The sequence below is a fragment of the Anopheles darlingi genome, chromosome 3, assembly GCF_943734745.1.
Source record: "Anopheles darlingi chromosome 3, idAnoDarlMG_H_01, whole genome shotgun sequence".
NCBI lineage: Eukaryota > Metazoa > Arthropoda > Insecta > Diptera > Culicidae > Anopheles > Anopheles darlingi.
This window is the reverse complement of record NC_064875.1, coordinates 53,918,100-53,933,938: the sequence shown is the minus strand read 5'-3', so window position 1 is coordinate 53,933,938 and position 15,839 is coordinate 53,918,100. Positions and strand designations below refer to the sequence as shown.

The following is a 15,839-nucleotide window of genomic DNA, read 5'->3' as shown; positions in this document are numbered from 1 at the left end:
AGAGAGAGAGAGAGAGAGAGAGAGAGAGAGAGAGAGAGAGAGAGAGAAAGAGAGAGAAAAAGAGAGAGATGGAGAGCACACCGCACACAATGGCAACCAGGCACCAGAAGGAATCAAGCAAGGATCAGAAATAAACCGTTTCGCAGAGGAATCTGCCACCTATTAGCGAGCGAGCGAGCGACAGGCGGGCAGCAACGAGGCCGACTATGCTCGGACTATGATGCCGATCACCGCGAGTGGTTGTGCCCGGCTCCGATGATGATGACGATGGCCGGCAGTATCATTCCGGAGTGACCATTAAAAGGCAGGACACGATGGGGATGATGATGGTGCTGTTGCATGGCGCATACACACACGGGCGTGCAACGGTCAGGGGCGAACCCATAAAAACTGGTGCGAGCGTGAGTAACTTGGCAAAACCTGGGGCCGAAATGGGAAGGAAAAGGGACTTAAAATGCGTTCGCGTTGTGGCGCTCCTTCGTACAGCCCCTTTTAGTTTGCTGTTGCAGTTTGTTGTCGGTCGTTTGAAACATTTGATCAACACGATATAGTTTCCTCGTTAGCTGTTAACACAGAAAGAACACAGAAAGCATGTGACTGGAACATGGAGCATACGAGATGGTCTTGTTTGGTTTGAGCGTCGTATCAATCGGTTTAACAATTGCAATCAGAAATATCAGAAAAAGGTTGCACTAATCCTTACTCCCAAGTGTTGTTTCTACAAGTTAAGTTCAAGTTACATTACTTAATTTAAGTAAGCAGAATTTAATTTAAGTAAGCTATAAGAAAGATCAAACCATTCTTGTATCTCAGGATATTAGACATCAACTAATTTCTGAACATCCAACTTGCAACTAGAACTCTCGAAAACTCGAAAACTTGTCACAAAAAACGGTTAAAAACTTTTCGGTAAAAGTCAGATGAAAAGAATTATCCATTGTATTCACCAAGGATTGTTACTTCTTCGGAAAGCTACTCTGAATACTGAATAATTGATCAAGCAGTGGTCCATTTCTTGAAAACGTATCGAGAAGCGAAACTTTCATTGGATCGATTTCACAGAAAAGAATTTAAAAGATGCATATCCTTGAACTGGCATTTCGATGCCAGTAAACGAATTTTGTTGCTCATGTTTTGTTGTATGCGTTGAGCAAAAGGGAACAAATTAATTGATTGCAATAGTTAGAAGAGACGCATTAATTAGTAGCGTTTCCAATGTAATGAAGACACTCCGAGATCAGACCATAAATCCCCGTAAAAATTCACAGTTAAAGGAACGCCAAAGCACACCGATCCGTACCGTAACACCTCTGGCCGCAGATGGTTATCCAAGGTTACCAGGTTGCAAACAATACCTTACAATACAATATAACAAACACCCGGATGGTGTAGATGCAGAAAGATTGGACGAAACCGATTGCCAGAGGGAATAAATTCGTGAGCTTTACCCAAACACCCGAGTACGGCTGAGGAGCGAAAAAGGAGCCCCCCGCTTCTCTGCTCCACACACTCAATGAGATGCTCGTTTAACGGGAAAACTTTTTCCCAACCTTCTCCCTTCTAGAATCGCTCGGTAGAATCGTCGGTGGCGAAGGAAAAGAAGTGAGACCTCACAGGACCCAGGTTTCCCGCTTTTCCGGACCAAAAATTGTCCCTGACTATGCGGCGATGCGGGTCGTCCCACTCGGGCTCGGGCTCGGTCTCGGTCTCGAAAAAGGTGAACTTTTCTGGCATATTAATAAAGTCCTCACAAACTGTTCCATATTCCAGGTGGGGGGCCGGGCAACGTCCCTGGGCAACGTTTCGGGTTTCACTGATGAAGAGCGCTTCGACGCAGGCAGGAATGCTGCCCCAGAGGCCAGGGCTAGTCCCCACGCTTCCCCTTCTTCCTTCTGCACTTCCATCAAATATCCGCCGGGCCATGCTTTAGGGATTTACATTGAATTATGCAACGGGAAGTGTCCCACACCGAGCACCGATTCCGGTCCGTGCCCTTCCACCAGAGGCCCTTTCCAGGGTGATGGAGGGGGAAGCTACCTTTAGCTGCATTCAGCAAAAGAAAATCCATTTTAACAAAGGAAGGCAAAGAATGAACGAGAAATCAGACCTACAAACCTACACAGGCCCTGCTACAGACCATAAAATCCATGATCGCCTTGTTCTGGTGAACCATATGCACACATACAGACACAGGCACACACAGACACACATCCATAAAGGCCAGACCATCGTTTGTGGACTGATTTCATCTGCAGATCCAGCTCGTGCTAGCGCTAGCTCCACGCTCCTGCCCCAAAAGCGCTCATCTCCTACATAGATAGCGTCGTGTAAAAGGTGATCCTCCTCATCGCGTAACCTAAACCCTCCCCCTTTTCCGAAGCTCGCAAAAGACACAAAAACCATGGAAGTAATGCTCCACTCACGCCACGCCATGGGCACCGTCATCGTCCCTTATCTTTTCGTGTTTAATTTTTATTTCCAACCATTTAAAACCGAACCTCACCTTCTCACGTGTTTCCTCGCATTTCTCGCGTTCCTTCCCTCGGCATCAATGCCGGCTGCGAAGGCGACAGAAGGTGAGCCGGCTGGAGTCGCGCAGGCCAAGAGTCGAAACCAGCGGTCTTCAAACCGCTTGCCTCGACCAATTCGGAATGATTTATAACAACGCGAGCGCGGCGCTCATTCGCTTGACCCTTTCAGGGGGATTAAGCTGGAACGTACACGGACGCAGGAGATGATGCTGGGAGAGGCGCGGCCACACAGGGAACACGAGCTCACGCTCGCTTCCTCGCGGGCTCACGGGCAGATAAATTACATTTTCGCCAAGAGTACCGGCAGACCTTTGCACACACGCGTGCATGGGGCATGGAAATTCAACGACGACGACGACGACGACGACGACGACGATGACGACGAGTGCGACTCGCTCCCTGTGTTTTTTGCTCCCGATTTTTTTATTTTCTGCGTTTTCCTTTATTTTTTGCTGCTTACCTTGCCCTGCACGAAAGGATCGAGAGCTTATTTTAATGTTTCATTTGGCGAGGAGCAGTAGCAGTAGCACCAGCAACTAGGCGCGCTGTTGTCTGGCGCAGATGCTGTGTGAAGGGTACATATACATTGCGAAGCTGAAACATACACACACACACTTCACTGTGTGAAACGGGTACGAGTAGGAACGAAATTTAAAACCAGCAATTTGCAGGTTAAGACTTCAAGGTTTTTTTTATTGGTGGAGGATCCGAAGACCGAAATGACTGCAAAAAGACACACTCGACTGGGCTAGTGCGCTAACACGAAACAACAAAAGCGAGAATGATGCAGAAACAGCAGCAGCAGCACTTCCTCGACATCCTGGAGGAGAAGCAACTCGATAGTTTCTGACAATTTCACTCAACTTCTGAGCTGACTTCTGGGCGACTTTTGGGGTCACTTCAGGAGGAGGAACCAGAAAGAAGTCGAAAGTCGAGTGCAGTCGAGTTCTGGCCAATACCACAGGACCGGACCCAACCATAGACTAGAGCACACACAACAGGCATACACACACACACACATTCGTACGTTAAAACTTACTCCCAGCTACTGGTAAGCGAAGCAGCGAAGTGAAGACGTGTAAGACCAGCATACCAGACCACGCGGGTCGCGGGTGCAGAGCAAAGGCCATGTAGTAGCCACCAGCCGGTATGAGACCGAGCAGCATAGAAGAGCATAGACGGACGGGCCACACTACTACAAGCTTCTTCTGTCAAAGTTTCGCCGGCTCGGCGGTCTTAACCCGCGTGTGCCGCCGTCCGAAAGGTAGTGTGTCGCATCGAAAAGACCATCGCTTGCGACATCTCTCTCTCTATAGCAAATGCGATGGAGGGCATGTTCCTTGGACACCCTGTTATCGTCTCTCTCCTTCCCTTTTTCCTTTCCGACCACAGAAACCATGTACTTTCGCACACACTGCAGTAGCAGAAGCAGCAGCAGAAGCAGCAGCAGTGGTAGTAGTAGTAGTAGGTAGCAGAGGCTTCTTGTGGTGTCCTGCATCCTGCATGACTTCACATCAGCTGCACCACTGGACAAGACATGATAATGTACAACAAGATTAGATTGGCTAAAAGTTTTTAAAACATGTACCATCCCCACGCTTGGCACACCATCCCTCAAGACACACCAGCACGACGACGACGACTAGGTACCATCATTTGGTGCTAATTGATTCCTGCCGGCCATCTGCACCACCTCCCTGAGGGGGAGGCGGTTTACTTTAGATCCAGTAAGAGCTCTCTCTCTCTCTCCCTCCTAATGCGATGATATCGGCAGCACTTGCAGCCGACCACCACACGATTGTGCCTCGCAGGCAATGGTTGCGATTGAATTAGAGCAAAAATTATCAACTTCTTTCTGGCCGCACGGAGAAAACATATTCCCTATTTCAAGGAACTTTCTACCGGGTAAAAAGCGGCAACTTTTCCGCAAACCCCGGGCGCTTTTCTGTGGCCCCCGGCCCCCAAAATGTTGTCCAACTTGTGGGGAAAACTTTTACGAGAGCGTTCGGTATAACGGAACTACCTAGCAGAAGCAACAGCAGCAGCAGCAGCAGCATCAGCCGAGGCCACTGCCAGTGAGATGCGGAAATTGGAAAGCTTGTCTCGACGGGAAGTAGATGGATATCCCATTCCCCCTACACCCCCGATTGGTGTAACAGGGAAGGTGATCGAGAGGGAGGGGAGGGGAGGAGCGAATGTGCCGATGGCGCACACAGACACCGCCATCGCTTCAAAGGACTCCCCAGCAAACGAACTGAGACTTAACGGAAAATACTTTTCGAGTGCAAATAGCAGTGGTTGCGCCACTTCTCCATCGCCTTAGGGGGAGGGGAGAGGGTGTGCCGCAATCCAGTTTGATGCCAGTAAAAAGATAGGAAATTCAACGCCAAAAAAAAAAACGAACCCAAGAAGAACCAAAGTTAACAAAGCTCAAGAGGAAACCGGGCGAGCTAGAAGAAGAAGAAGGGCTACTCTTTCGCATTCACTCTCAGTCTCAGCCCCAGGGTTTGATTAATGTAATTTACGTGCAACCATCTGGTACCATACCGGCGAGGGCGAGGATTCACATTTTAGAACCCGCCCGGTTTGGCTGCCTTGCCAAACTACTGTCAAAGTTGGAAACTAGAGTTCCAGTGCCAGAGCGTCGGTTCGGGGTCGAGTGCGCGTCGATCAGTGAGCTGAACGGTGGTGGAGGTCGGTGTGGTTGGGGTGGAGTGCCGCCCCACCAGAGAGAAAACTTTGATTATTAGTAACACACACACACACAGATCCGGGCACCTAACCTTAGTCGGGTGATTCCGTTTTTAATGAACGTCTCAAAAGGAGGAGAAGGGGAACAGCAGAAGTTGAAACCTCAATAACGCCCGGGGGGTTATTAACAATACCTCTCCCCCATCCAAGCCGGCCCACCTGGTGAGCTGAGGAAGGATTGAGCCTCACCACATACGTGAGCGGTAGGAAGGATATAAAAGCCTGTTCCTTGAATCCCATGGCACGACGACGACGACGACGACGCAATGGCTGCACGGAGCAAGAAGGTTGGCGACATGGCGGAAGATACCAACAAACAAACAGCACACCCGATGGCCACGTTGCGTAACAGCGAAATGCGAAAATGATGCAAATGTCGAACGCCATTGTACCACATACACATACACGGGAGAGGATAAGCCTGTTCTTGGCAAGAGCTCGAAGGCGAAGGGCGTTCATAACCTTGTACACACATCGAACTTGGTGCCTCGCCACTCACCACAAAGGACACATCAAACACAGAAGGTCCTGTGGAGGAGGTAACATGGACAGCACTCGGCGGCAGCAATTATCAAAATCCTTCAACCGAATGCGGAGTGTTAGCACTGCATGCGAAAAGGAAGCGGCGGAGAGCGGCGAGCTGATCTTGGGTCGCAGGATATTGCAATTATATCCTTGAGGGTTGGGGTGAGCCGGTCGGTCGCCCGGTCGTTCGGTCGGTCGGTCGGTCGGTCACTACTACCTGCACCGTCGTCGGATTCGGTGACTGCGAAACGGTGAAAGTCAGCTCCCGGTTTTCCACGAAACGCACCTTCGATGGCCCCGGGGGAGTGCAAAGCAAAAGAACTTTTACCTCTGCTGATAAGGTCACACACACGCACACGGACACACACGGACACACACTAGTAGTGACTCGTTACAATTTCCACGCCGGGTCCTTTCGTCGTTCTCTTTTGCTCTGTCGGGCGACTGGAATGGTGAGTTTGTAATTAAAATTTCCATCGTTACCACCAGAGCTTACTCTGTTCTTACCCCCGTACAGAATACAGAAGCGAGGAGTGTTAACCCTTAGTGTAGTGGTAAAAAAAAAGGGGGGGAAATGGAAAAAGGTGCTCCCCCTCCATCCTGGGAGTACTTACCGCGTGTACGGAGCGGGGGGGAAAAAATGCATTTCAATTGCGATGAACCGAGCGCGTATGGTGGTGCTCGTATCCTGTGCACCACATATACCATCCCTTGGCAACAACCTCTCTACCGGATGCCAGTTTTCGAGAACTTAATGCAAGAAGAATGGCGGCGTGCGAACCAGAATTCGAAATCTCGGGTCTCAGCTCAGCTTGAAGGGGGGAGGGAGGAGGGGGGAGAGGTTCAAGGATGCTGGGGTTTGCAATTTACACAAAAGACCGGCGGCAACTGGAGAACGTGACTAATCTGTGGGGAGCCGGCACCATCATCATCGGGCGCTCGATGCTGACGTGGGGCGGCTGCATGTGACCGACACTCCGTCGAGCACCCTCCCCCCCACCGGTGGGTGGTGGTTTCGATTCATCTCGATCGATCAAGCTTTATCCTTTTGACGAGCACCCGGGGAGGGTCCACATCCCTTTGTGGATATGGGTGTTAACCCCTTGTCCCTTCGATCATCGCGTCTGGATTCACAGAAGAGTCCCATACATACACACACACACAAGGACACGCACTGACGTAACTGGTGGACACATCCAGAGGATATCCAGACACGTGTCACCAACTCCAGGTGTCTCCTGCAGCTGGCGCAAAACGAATTGCAAATAAGGTTAAGCAGAACAGGGTTACCTCTGGGTTCGAGGTAAAGAGTTGTGCACTCCGGTACGAAATAATTTCATTGGAAAAGTTGCAATTTATCCAAAGGAATTTTTGTGTGCGTGTGTGTGCGTGTGGGGATGCTGTTCTTTAGGAAGCAGCTAGATCAACAATGATGTTATGTAAAGTTGTTGCGTACAATTTCGAAGCGCTCGAAACGAAGCTCGAACTCGCCCCCTTTGATTAGATTATGCAGCTCGATGGCGTAAGCTCGTTAAGAGTTTCTGAGTGTGCAATTCGATGTGATATGCTGCTCTAGACAGGGGTGCACCCTTGTCGGCCAGCCGTTTTTAGGGCTTGTTTGACATTCATTACAGAGAATGCGCATTACTCAGAGCAAACATGATCAAATTGTGGGATAGACAAAATTAGTTCCCAGGTGTTTTGCCCACTTGTTGTTGATTTCAAAAAGCTTTGTTTTATTTTTCATAGAGCATTAACTTTCGGTATCCATTGGAAATAATCAGTGAATCGATAAAAGTTTTGCAAATATCGAATTTAGGTTATATTTTAGTGTTATAGGTTATATTTTAGTGTTTCAAAAACGATTTTCCACACAATTTAAGTACCATATTTCTGACACTATTGTACAAGACATGTGGTCTCATAATAAGAACAATCTAAGCTAAAATAAAAGCTCTAAATAACTGAAGCTGACGTCAGAATACGTCCGAACACACCGCCTTAGTAATGCATATTTTATGCTATTCTCATCGCAGGTTCGAAAAGAATCTGTTCAGTGAAGAGCCAAGGCAACATAAATATTACCCAAAACCCGACATCCAAAGCTCGCTACGCCCGATATGGCGGTTCGCAGATCTCGCGTCATCATTCCTGCTAGCTGCTGTACAGACCAGAAAAGCCCATCCCCCAACCCAACCCCTTCCATCCAGCATTCGAGGGGGGTCGCGCGATGGTAAATGCTTTTTTGGCTATTCGGGGATCTTGCCATCACGAACGGGGATCAAGCTTCCATAAAAAGCCCTGGCTACGCTTAGAGCATTCCCCAGCATTCGCCGTTTGGTTCGAGGTTCGCTCAAAAGCGAACCCCCACGACGGCCGCTAGCTTAGCTGGTAAGCCGCCTTCCCGCGTGCGCTTATACCAAAAGCAGCATTTGGTCGATTCTTATTGGTTTTTGGGGGAACACAGAGATATACCGAGGCCGCAGGCCGAACCGAAAATCCCCAATCACTTGCGGCGTTGAGACACATCAACTCTTCGATTTTACGGTTGTATTGCGTATAGGGTTGGTGGCCAGAGCAGTTGAAGAAAAACGAACATAACATCAGCAGCAAGCCAGCAACTGTAGGGAGCGAGCGTAGGTGATGGCGAGCGGTGTAAAGTCATCTTTATCGAATCAATAACTCGACACCAGAACCCGGACGGATAGCGACTTATTTGCAACAATATTCACGCACACACACTCACACGCACACAAACAGCCAAACACACTATTTTATTTATGAAAAAAAAAACCATATCCTCGGCTGCATCCTTGCTGTGACCTCCTCTACGCGCGTTCGCTGCCTGCCACCCCTTCGTTGCCTTCTCGCATAGACTCATTTTTGCATAAACTCCCAAACCCCAACCCCAAAAACAGTGCAACCGCAACCGCACCGCACCCGCGCGCTTGCTCATTGTCGACATGTTGGCTCATGGCTGGACCTTGGTGCAGTGGCGGCGACGCCGAAACGCAGGCCAAGGGAAGGGAGAGGGGGGGAATTTGGCTTTTCCATTCTGCGCTGCTTTGGTCTATGAATATTCAGTAGCCATCTGTTGTCTGTTGGTGTGCGGCGGCGTGAGGACTGTCAGCTGCCAGCTGTCCTGTACTCCTCCTCCTGTTCTCTCTCTTGCTCTCTAGTGGCCCCATTGGTGGGACCGGGAATTGTTTGAATGATTTTCCCTTTCCGCCGGGAGCGAAGCACACAACATTGGAAGAAGGCGATCTGAACACCAGATGCACCGGAGAGGAGAGGCCGCAAGGAGCCGCATAATCAGGCGGATAGTGTGGCCATCACCACCGCTCCAAGGTTCCACATTCTGATCATATCGCGTTGCGGTTGCAGCATCCACCAGAGAAGCAGCAAGCAGAGCAAAGCAAGACACAGCAAGTGGCAACAACAAAAAGGATACAAACTTGCCCCGGATGCCGAGGTTCGCGCGTAGAAAATGCAAAAACCCACGTTCCGCGTTCCTCGTTCCTCCCGGTTCTAGTGTTCTATCCGTAATTGCACTTTCTGTAAAAGCCACCCGGATCCTGGGGAGCTCCCAGGAATCCTGTGCAAACAGTGCAGCGCAGTCCTTAAGAGGAGTCCGAGGAGTAATCCGGAACGATCGGCTTTCGGGATTGAAGTTCGCGAAATTGTGTTCCCGCTGCCCTGCCCGTTCCAAATGTTTCCACATTTTGGTTTTGTGGATTATTAGATAAGCCTTCGTGCGGGGTCACTCCTCTCTTTCTCTCGGCTGCTTCCTTACTGCTGCTACTACTACTTTCGTTGATCCAATTTAGCAGAATGGTTCGTTGAAATTGTCCGCATCAGAAGTAGTGGGGATTCCTTTCCTTCCTCAGCAGCAGCGAGCAGCGAGCGGAATGAAAATGAAACTCAACTCCAACGACGCCGCCGCCGCTAGAAAACAAAAGCGGAACATGTTTTATCGGCGAATGCTGCCTGCTTCTCACGCCACGCCTCACAATGCATACTGCATTCGAGGGGTTTGTTGTTTGTTGCATTGTGTCCAGAGACGTGCGATGCGTATGCAAACATCCACCGACGATGATTACACGCCAGACAAGCGGAATACCAAATGCCGCGTCACTGTTACTTTCGTCATCCACCATCGCTCAAACGCCGTGCACACGGGCAAAAGGCGCAATCGGTAATGGATTTTATGTGGTGTGGTGCTGCTGTTAATGCGTCTCAAAAGGTGACCAATTCGCTGTTCCCCTTTTCAGGGAGTAGTAGGAGAGACAATTGTTACCTCATTGTTGGACCGATGATTTAGAAACAATTGATCCTCGCTCCGGGGTGGAATTGATCAGCTAAACATTGGTGCGTTCGCTTTCCGCCAACGGAAATCAAATGCTCTGCTGCTGCTGGTGACCTTTCGGTTGTTGCGTGCAATTCATCCGCTCGAATCCGGCCACCCAAAAGCCGATGACGGTGACGGTGTGGGCGATGGCGTCTCCGGTAGATCGAGTGATGTGGGTTTGTTTTTTTTTTACCTCCACAAGACAATCGAGCGAAACTCATAAAAGCAGCCAGAGCAGCCTCTTGGCGTCACTCTTGGCCGCTAGCGACTTTCGCGTGGCAACTATCTTGTCCTCTCCTTATTGGAATTGACCTGTGTGCGTGTGTATGCACGCGCGTGTGTGTGTGTAGTTCCGTGTTTGCGAGAAAAGCGGCAGAAGGTATCGAAGCTACGTAATGGTGCACACGCAGGGGAGGATGTCTTGCAAGAGAGATTCGTGCGCATCATCGTGTAAAGTGAACACAGCGGAGTTCGGGATGCTGAGCCCCATTAGCGATGCCCACGCGCGCACACACACAGACAGACAAACACACACTAGCTGTCTATCGTAGCCAAAGAGGGGGGACCGTGGAGTGAGCGATGCACTCATCACCGAACCGCAGGGCCGGCATGCTGGCTGACTGGCTCACTCGATCGATGCTCCAAGCAAGGAGGAAGCGCTCCAAGGAATGAACAAGGCTGTGTGGTACCTGAGTGAAGGACTCCATTGTTTGAGCAATGGAAGCCTTTTTCAATTGCCATCCGGCTTCCACCCTCCACTCCACCTCTTTAGGTAGCATTGTGCAGCACCCATGGCACAATGTCGTCTTCGACCATGACTCCGAGAGGCGGAAAAGCTATTCACTCTCTCCCTCTCTCAAGCACGCCAATAGAAAAGCGACTACAAGTGGGTATACCATCACCACCGGCAGCAGCAGCAGCAGCAGCATGCGGCTTGAATAGGTCCCCGTGGCCCTTTCCCTTTGCGCGCGCGAACTAGGTCAACAGCTTTCTGATAATCGTCGTAAGATGATTTGTCGGCACATTATTATCCAAAGGGGTAGAGGAGCAGAGCTGTTTGATCCATTCCCAACAACGGCAGCAGCAGCAGCATCGTAATCGACGTTGGTTCGCACAGTCGGCGCGCGGCGCTGTTCGTCTTTTCTCGATCAGCGTGGTTGAGATCTCGAGAATATATATATATACGGGAGCATATTTAAACGATGCGAATGCTGCGCGCATGCCAGATCGAGAGACGCACATCCTGTGGCATGGGAGTTCATAAAGGATTGTTTCTCCATTCCGTGCGGCGAGACCACAACCTCGGGCAAAGAGACAGCCGCGCTGGGCTGGTGGTGTCGAGCTGTCGAGCGAAAAGTGTCATAAACATTCCTGGCGTGCGCTGCTTGAAATGCAATGCTCCACCGATGGTCACGGGGCGACATACCGTATACCGTGCGGCGGCGTCCTACACGTCCGAGGACATCGTCGATGGACTGCCAGGCACCAGTGTGCGCCAGCGATATGTCTTTCCCTTCGCTTCGATCGAAGGAATTTCCAATTTACTTGAGTGAATGGAAATTTCGAGGCAAAAAGCAAACACTCGTACCTGCTGCTGCTCTCGTGACATTGCCAGCGTCTGTGCCAGCTATAGAAATCACGGAATGCGTCGGACGTGTGCGAGCTAGCTTGCTGCGACGGATATCCTTTTTGGCAGCACTGTCAAGATGTCCTTTTTCGTGCGAACGTGCGCAAAGGCGGAACAGCGAGCCACGCAACACAAAGGACGAGATTTTAATGAAATCCCGTGGTACGAGAAAAATATGCGCCCAACAACATCGACAAACAACTGCTGCTGCCGAGCATCAGATCAGGCAGAGGAGGGGCTTAGGGTACCAAGGATGGCGGCGGCGCTGCTGCAAAAGGGATTTTTTTCCCGGAAAAATGAAGGGAAATAATTAGCGAAAACCCGGAGCTGACCATGCTGCTCGCGAAGGCGTGTAAGCATAATCCGCAACAATTGCACGTTTTTTTTTTCTATACCGTTCGCTTTGGAGGATGATGCCTTGGATGACGGTGGTCGGAGGCTCACGAGCACGAGCGGTGAACCTTTTAGCGTGAAAAGAACGTCGTGCTACTGCAGGAAGTAGGCAGCAGGCTCCGGACTCTACACACCTAGCAACAAACCCGAATAGCAATAGCAGATTTGTTGCAAACTGTCAGGATTTGCCAAAGCAACCCGGGGTTAGAGCAGCTAGGCCCACAGTCCTTGCATCACAAATCCATTTCCAGCGTAGAAAATGTTTAACTTTGACGCCGGAAAGATTTTCCAGCTTTCGGAGAAAAATTTTCTTTGTAAATTAAATTACCATCAAATCACGGAGAGTTCATGGATTTTCGGGAGAAAAAAAAGAGGTCTACGACGGGATGGTGTTCCAAGAATGCTCCTTGCTGGGAAATTCGAATCGGGTTTTTCGGGTGCAAAATAAGGCAAATAGAAGCAAACGAGACCAGATGTTTTCCTTCCGGATTTTCGCTTCCACGGTGCTGGGTGCCCAAAATTTGGGAGCGGGGGAACGCGTACGTCGTGATTCGACGCACGAAAAAATCAATTTCAGATTATGGAAAAGACCGGCCATAGAATGGGCAGTTTTGGGGTGGAAAACCCACCCCCACCGTAACCTAGAATCAGGGGGGGGGAGGGGGGACCTCCAAATCAACTTACCTCTCGAGTCATAGTAGTCATCCTCGTCCTCGTACTTGTCGCCCTTCACCTGCTGATGGTGGCTGCTGAAGCTGCTGCTGGCAACCAGCACCAGCAGCGCCAGGTAGATAGCCTTCACCGCCGGCACCATCATAATATCGTCGTTCCTTCACGACGGGCTCACGATTCCTGGTCTCACGAACACCTTCTTCCTTTATCCTTTCGACACGAACACCTTCTTCCTTTTATCCTTGCGCGTATACAGACACGCGGTTCCGTGTACAGACAGGCACGCACGCACGTACACACACACCCACACACACACACAGGCCCGCGACACTCACACCAGAACGGCGCGCTGGTTGTTTCGATTTTCCGCTCGATGGCCGAACAAAGGCCCTCGCCAACAGATCTTCTCTCGATGTGTCTCGAGAATTTCTCGCTGCGTCAGACGACTCGCGCTGGAAAAGCGGGTTTCCCTTCTAGCGGGCACCAAAAACACTTACGCTTACTCGCACTTGCGCCTCACAAACACTCACAAGGATTGCTCGTCCTTTTACACTGCACTCACATACTGGCGCACACCACTAGCAACGTCGCACGTTTGCCCAACGGCAGGATCCTGCTGGCCTGTGGTGTGGCTATGGCTTAATCAAGGGAAAATTGGTTGCACGGACTGCTGAGGAAAAGCGGAGAAGAAGAGAAGAAGAAAAAACGACGAGGATGAGGAAAAATAAATAATAAAAGCCCGACGCCGACCAACGCTCGTGTTGGTTCCATTGTTGATGCCGGCAGGACCACCATCAGAGCACAATAGAGCAGGCACTGTACTGTGCAGGGTACTGTACTGTACTGTAGTGTGATGTGGTTGTGTGGCACCAAGCACAACCCCATCCCCAACAACAAACGAGAACTGGGGCAAGAGAAACGGAACACACAACAATCGCAACGGCACCGGCCGTCCTGCGTGTGTATATCCTTGCACAATCGACAGCACATCAAAGCGGAACTCTCTCTCTGGCCGCTGCTGCAGTCGCAAAGGCATGTGCTGCCACCGTTAAGTTTGTGTTGCTATCCACTGCAGTATAGCGGCATCGGTCGGTTCACTCCAGGGAATACTACTACGGCGTGTCCTCGAAGTACATAATACACACCAGCGAAGTAGACACACATACAAAAACACAGACAATCGTAGTAGGCTACCAGTAGAACCACTGACAACAGAACAACGAAGGATCTATTAGAGGGATTGAAAAAAACGGATCGCAGCGATGGCCCCAATGGATCGAAAGGATTTCAAGTCCTTTTATTAGAGGGTGCGAAATGCGACTCCAAGCACGGTCTCGGCGCCGTGTCTGTTGTTTCTTCCTGGTTATTTCGCCGCTTCTTGCCCTTTGATGAAGAATCGGATCGCCGTTGCTGAGGGTGCTTTGATTTGCTCCCAATTTTCACCATCAAACGAACCGCATTTCCTCTTTTCCAATCATCTACTAGTGGTACCGAGTGCGCACTGGAAACCGTTTGTTCTTCGGTAGGTTATTGTGGTACTTCTTTTGTTGCTGGCTCTGCTCCTGAACAGTAGTTGCGTCTTCAAGGTTACGAAAGCTGCTGCTGGTCGATAAAGTGTGGTCTGTTCTGATAAAAGAACCGTCACGAAACGTCTTTGGATGTGCTCAGGGCGAGTTGTTATGCTTCAAGCTACCATTGCTGATGAGTGTAACAGTGGAACTAAGGTAAGAACGCACACAGCAGCAACGGCTTATCAGACTTGGAACTAGGTCTCGAGCATGAAGCAATTCACCTGTGTAATCTTTCCTGGTGCTTGTTAGGTTATAAGAACGGACCCAAAATATCAGTGTGGGCACCCCAGAGCCCGTGGGTGGTTAACCACAAGCTTTCTTCAGAGTTTTCTGCCAAGATCGGTTTTCTTGTTTTGTACAAACACAAGTTACATACAGTGCAACAATGATCTTTATTCAGATGTTTTTGTGCACCTCTGTTACGAATAGCAATGTATGTTTTCATTACTTGAGGCCTTTTCCAAACAAAAAAATACCCTCACAAGTTAGTTTTGTGGAGCATTCAAATTAAATGAACGGTGTGGAATAAATCCTCTCTGGCAAAAATATGTTTTAAAACTATTCTCTTCTTATCAGATCCCAGACTTTTCCCGATAATATGTAAAAGTTCCTACAGCAATCTTGATAAGAAAGTACAGTTAATGCTGCAGGGATGGAGGCTCCTCGAAATATTTTCTTCGCTTCAATATTAATACTCCTGCCATGATGCCAAACAGAATATATCTATTCTGGCTTGTTGGTGAAATGAATGAAATTCTCGGAATGAGCATATACTCCTCGGAATGTGCATAACTGAATAATTCATTGAGGATAAACGACCTTAAATGTCGTCATCGGAATAATCTTCTTCAGCAATATTCACTTCAAATGACATCATTTTAAAGCAGTTCATCGTGCGACGACGAGAAATAACGACCGTAAGTTCAAGAGGTTGAGTTAACGTAGGTAAATTAATATTTCCACATGCACAATCCAGTCACTTCACGGACTTAAGTACATAGCAATAATGGCCCATATCACATTCATGTATTCGATCGTTTCGCTTCGTGAATTCGCTCTCCTCGATCGTACAATTGAACTTCACCCAAAGATTTATAGATTTGAATAGGTTCCAAATTAAACGATCTCTAGCTTGCTGGTCGGCGAACACGCATGCACACCAAATGTTGGCAGGTGGTCATTCTCATGCGGGAACAAGTGGCCGGTCTGGCTGGCGGACCTCCGTTTTCGACTATCTCTGCGGGTCGGCGGACCGCCTTGCGTGTGAGTTGTTGATGCTGCAGCAGCCAGCGACGGAAGTGCACGCAGAGCGAATCACCAATCAGCAGGGCCGGGCATGGCCTTCAAATTGTTGCGGCGTGACATCAACAATAGGTGGTGTGTCGGTTCTTCGCGGAACGGCGGCGCGTCACCCTCTAGAG

General features: G+C 49.6%; 1 protein-coding gene across 6 annotated transcripts in view; it reads right to left on the bottom strand.

Annotated features, from left to right (window-relative positions):
• The window catches only part of LOC125954975 (calsyntenin-1), a 73,924-nt gene that overhangs the window by 57,263 nt on the left and 822 nt on the right, over positions 1–15,839 (bottom strand). For 5 of the 6 annotated variants that reach the window (XM_049685725.1, XM_049685722.1, XM_049685727.1 and 2 more), the window contains exon 2: positions 12,860–13,514. In XM_049685725.1, coding sequence (XP_049541682.1) covers positions 12,860–12,992 — 133 coding nt within the window. In that variant the 5' untranslated portion in view covers positions 12,993–13,514. Of the gene's footprint in view, positions 1–12,859; positions 13,518–15,839 lie in introns of all 6 variants that reach the window. The other variant, XM_049685723.1, reaches the window with a different exon arrangement.